General features: G+C 38.1%; 1 protein-coding gene across 1 annotated transcript in view; it reads right to left on the bottom strand.

The window, feature by feature from the left end:
* LOC130824645 (uncharacterized) overlaps positions 1-4772 on the bottom strand; it is a 5348-nt gene continuing 576 nt past the window's right edge. Inside the window, exons 1-2 of the mRNA XM_057689731.1 lie at positions 3704-4772; positions 1-1515 (exon numbers count right to left, since the gene is read on the bottom strand). The exon at positions 3704-4772 is cut by the window's right edge and continues 576 nt beyond it. Of these exons, the coding sequence (XP_057545714.1) occupies positions 223-1515; positions 3704-4417 (2007 nt within the window). The 5' untranslated portion in view covers positions 4418-4772 and the 3' untranslated portion in view covers positions 1-222. The remainder of the gene's footprint in view (positions 1516-3703) is intronic.

Raw genomic sequence — 4772 nt, 5'->3', positions numbered from 1 at the left:
TTTTGAACACCTTTCCAAAGGTCATTGTTTTATTGATCAAAAATAAAACTTCATATATAATACAGGATATAGTTTAGAAGCTAACATCTCAGAATTGATCAGCAGAGTCATACAATCGATCACGAGTTGTGACGAAACTCAAAAGTTATAGGACTTATAACTATCGTCTAAGTCGATTTATAACCGATCCATCTATAGGGTGATTGGTTCTGGATGGTTACCTTACGCAGCAGCATGAACCGGTTGCTTAGTACACTGCTTACTTACCGAATTCTTAACTGATAAGTGGGATCCCCCAAAGCACAAAGTCGGATTTACAAATCGCTTGTCCATGGATCCTTGTTTCCATGTCACATTGTCATCGGTATTTACTTGCTTTGAGCAAGACGGTCTTGCGTTCTCATGTTTCACACATATTTCTTTCCCTTTTTCCGAAGAACTAGATGAAAGTGCTGAAAGGTTCACCTTAAGCTGATCGTGCAATAAGCCATCGTGTCGTACAATCCATGAAGCCATTTTCTTTCGGTTAGTAGGACTCGAAAGGTTACTCCTCACAGAGAGAGTTCTCTTATTACTCGAAAGACAGGAAGCATTGGAATATCGCTCTCTTAGCGGGATTGGCATTTCGTCTGAGGCGCTCCATCTTTTGTCGGAAAAACTCTCTTCCTTCTCCGATGTTCTCTTAGTTCTCTCCGTTTCTTTCCTTTTCACTGATGGCCAATGAAACATATGTTTCAGGCGCTTAGCGGCATTCTGCAATGGGCCTGATTTCTTTATGTTGGGAATTCTATTGTCGTCCTTAGTAGGCGAGCTGCAACGGCTAGCCTCAGTCGAAGACTGTAAACGAACATGTTCTCCACAAAACCGGCCTGCAGTAGAATTCATCAAACAGTCAATACCTGTGTTGAGGAATATTTCATTGTCGGACACTCTGAAAGAGGTTCCTGGGCTAGTGCAGACGCCTTGCATCTTCAAATGGGAAGCAAATGCTTTTCTCACAGCATAGTCTTTACAGCTCGAGATACCACCAGCCGATATCAATTGCCTGATCAAAATCTCTGATGATGCCGATTTTGGTTGTCGCTTAAGATAATCAAGTGGGGTCATTCCATGATCATCGCGGATGTTTACATTGATGTAGGGTGCCTTCATTAATAGTTGCACTAGATCCGAGTGTATGTTCCCAATAATGGCCAAATGAAGAGCAGTTCTCCCTTCGCTATTCTTGGAATTGATAATGTTTTCGATGATGAAACTTTTGCTGCTTACTAGCTGTTTCATTAGATCGATCTGTTGATCGAGTCTACGAAAACCAGGGGATTGGAAACCCACAATAGCGACATGGAGTAATGTATCCATGTCGTTGTTAACTGCAGAAGCCGATGAAGGTGAAGCTTTACTCAATGCTTCAAGAACAGATAACTGGCCTCTGTAAGCCGCAATGTGCAATGGTGTGTTGCCTTTATCGTCAATGGTAGAGATCATGTCGTAGGATGCTATCAAATGCTTAATTACCTACAAGAACAGATCGAGGTTTATCAGTAATCGACCAAAAAAGAACACCCCACCAAAAAGTAACAGAATAAAGGTTTTACCCATTTGAAGATAAATTACAAACTACAAAACAATAAAATTCAGCACAGTTGGCTCGAGTCGCTAAAGAATCTTTTGGAGCTTCTATAAGGGTTAAGCGGATCGTAAGACCCCTAAAAGATATCATGATTAATGCAATTTGTTGGGCCCATCTGCCGTGAATGATCTGAATTAGCAAGTGTCCACTTTGGGCCGAGCCCCCACGGATTTGTTTTAGGGCACCTTTCCAGAAGGTCGCATACTAATTTGGAGCTGGATCACTTATATGTTTGTTAGCACTTGTTTTTCCGATGTGGGACTTAGATATACAATAAACACAATTATTCCAAAGACATACTCTTCAACTATACCAATTACACTAGTGCACTCTCTGTCCCAACTACTAGAATTGTACTTCATAAAAGCTTATCCTGAATCAAAGTTTACATTCTACTTTTAGGGAGAATCTTTTCATCACTCTGTCTGATGCTCGAACCTATCTTAATTTCTCTATTATCTACCTCCTAAAGCTCCCTGCACCACATTGTTGAATGAGACAGTCTCACCGAGATGCGTTCTACATGGTTTAAATAACCCATCTAATACATACTATGAGAATATAGGCTCTTTGTTTAGGTCAGCTCACCGAGAGACGGTCTCATACAAGAGTACCTCAAAAGGCAATGAGTAATGTGAATAGATAATACTCGAAACACTACAAACCATCTCAATCCACAACTCAAAGCCCATGAGCCACCATGGACCACCCCATGAGCATGATTTCCCATCCCTCTTTATTATTTCTGACCTGTACTAACTAAAAACTTATTACACCCATCTTACTAAACTGTTCCTACTTCCAAAAGTTCAATGCTTGCTTCCCTTGGGCCATGGGTACTTGATATTGACTTCACTAGTTCGGTATTAAATGTTTCGTAAACAGACAGAATAGCTCAGATGAGGATACAAATTAATCACCAAAATATCGTAATTGTCTGATCAAGGAACAAAATAATTACTTAAAAAACAAAGAAAAATGAAAATAATCACTTGTTGCATATCACTATTATTTGGTGTCCCTACTTTGAGTTGGATCCAAAGCAATTTGTCATAGTTTGTAATAGCGTATAAGATGTACTACTACTCAAATTTCACTTTCCTACAACTAAGAAGAAAGGTATGATCCTATCTCAGGCTCATTCATTAACAAATGCATCTCAAAATATATTTATATTTATATAGGCTCGTTAATTTCACTTGTTGCATACCCCGTGAAACATAATTCGCTCAATATGGTTCAAAAAAGCCCGACCATAATTTGTTTTTCTCGATTCATGATTCGCAAGACGATTAACAAATCATAGACAACGGTCATACCACCGACAACGAACTAGATTAGTTAACTGACCTCAACCGCACAACGCCTTCATGATTCATGAACAGAAGCCTCAGGACAAAGTCGGACAAACAAAAAACATGCACCAGTACTAGACAATTCCCAATTGGAATCCTTAAGGCTTATGAATTATGATGTTAGAAATAGACTATGTATTATGAAAGCTTACTCCATTGTTTTGTAAGATCCAAACTTGAGTATATTCAAACAAAACTATTTTATAAGTAAGAACACTTCCCTTGTCTTTTATAGTGGCAAAGTTTCCTGCATATACTGAATTACTGATACACATACCTAAAAAATGAATTACTTTTATCCTTACACAAATGAGAGAACCCAATTCTTTGACAAAATCCTAAACCTATGATCAACCATAACTCTTTAAAACATCATGGTTATGGTCATCAACACACCATCCCGCACAAAGTCAGGTCCTGGGGAACTCCTTAAAACATCACTATACAAAAAATAGAGAACATGCTAATCAATTGACCATGAGAGGCAAAAAAAAAAAAAAAAAAAAAAAAAGCTAACACACACAAGGCAACATGAGTATATCCAAAATGCTAGTATAAATTGGATTGTATAAATTGGATTGTACTAATCTCGTGTACAGAACCAACTCGGCTGTCATTTCTTTTATGTTACATGTTGAACAATTCAATAATAATAATTGGGTTTTTAATCAAATGACCCGTGCATAACTTAGATTTACTTACAAAGCAAGAACCTTACCTCAACTTGGCCTTTACCAGCAGCAGAATGCAGAATAGTAGAACAATTAGCATCTCTAAACTCCAAAACATCAGTACAATCACCAAGAAGTTCCTTCAAAACAACCAAATTCCCACCTCTAGCAGCAGCATGAGCAGCTCTATTCTTCACCTCCATCTTAAACCCCAAAGGAACATCCTCCATTTGCTCCTCTACCTCTCCTTCTCCACCCAAAAACCGCGGGGAAACGGCAAAATCATAAACAACCTTAAAAACCTCAACATTCTTACTCTTAGCAGCAGCATATAGTATATCAGTCAACCCATATTCACCTTCCCCAAATACAAGTAAAGGGTATTTTCCTACAAGTTCTTGCACAAAACCCAAATTCCCAGCTGATGCAGCAGTGTATAAAATCCATCCACCATAACCAGCAATAATCAAAGAATTCTTGATTTTCCCTTCTTTTTCAATCTGACATTCATTGAACAATTGTTTTGCAACTTCACACCTGCATGTTGCAACATCATCAAATTGTTCTTCATCAACCCACACTGCTTCAAGGCGGCGAATCCGGCGGAGCGAAGTTAGGTTAATAAGATGGTTTCCATCAAGCCTGAGGAGTTCCCTAACTAAGTCATAATGACCATTTGCTGCAGCCCAATCTATAGGAGATGCATACCACCATTTATCCCCTGTACTTTCCCACCTTAAAGGAAAATTTAAAGTTGGCATCTTTTTCTTTTTCTTTTGGGTGTCAAAAAAAAGTGATTTTGAAGAATACCCCGAAAAATTCAGATGCAGGAATCAAATACCCAGATGCTAGAATAGAGAAATGATGTAACTTTTGGTGAATTTTAATTGAAAATGAGAAATTTTAAGGAAAATATTGAAGGGGAATTATAGTGGGGTAATTTAATTCTTGGTTATGAGCCATTAGAGAATGGAATTCCACCAAAGCTACTATTAAGATATTTTGATTTTCCTATAGGAGAGAAAAAGAGGAAGAAAAAGGTAATGTTAACAAGACAATGAAATTGTGGTCTTTGAGTGTTAATGCTAGTTAATAGGAGTAATTAGGTTGGTTTAA

This window comes from Amaranthus tricolor, chromosome 9 (genome assembly GCF_026212465.1).
Source record: "Amaranthus tricolor cultivar Red isolate AtriRed21 chromosome 9, ASM2621246v1, whole genome shotgun sequence".
Classification (NCBI taxonomy): Eukaryota; Viridiplantae; Streptophyta; class Magnoliopsida; order Caryophyllales; family Amaranthaceae; genus Amaranthus; species Amaranthus tricolor.
Note: the sequence above shows the minus strand (reverse complement) of the source record. Positions and strands in the feature narration are given on the sequence as shown.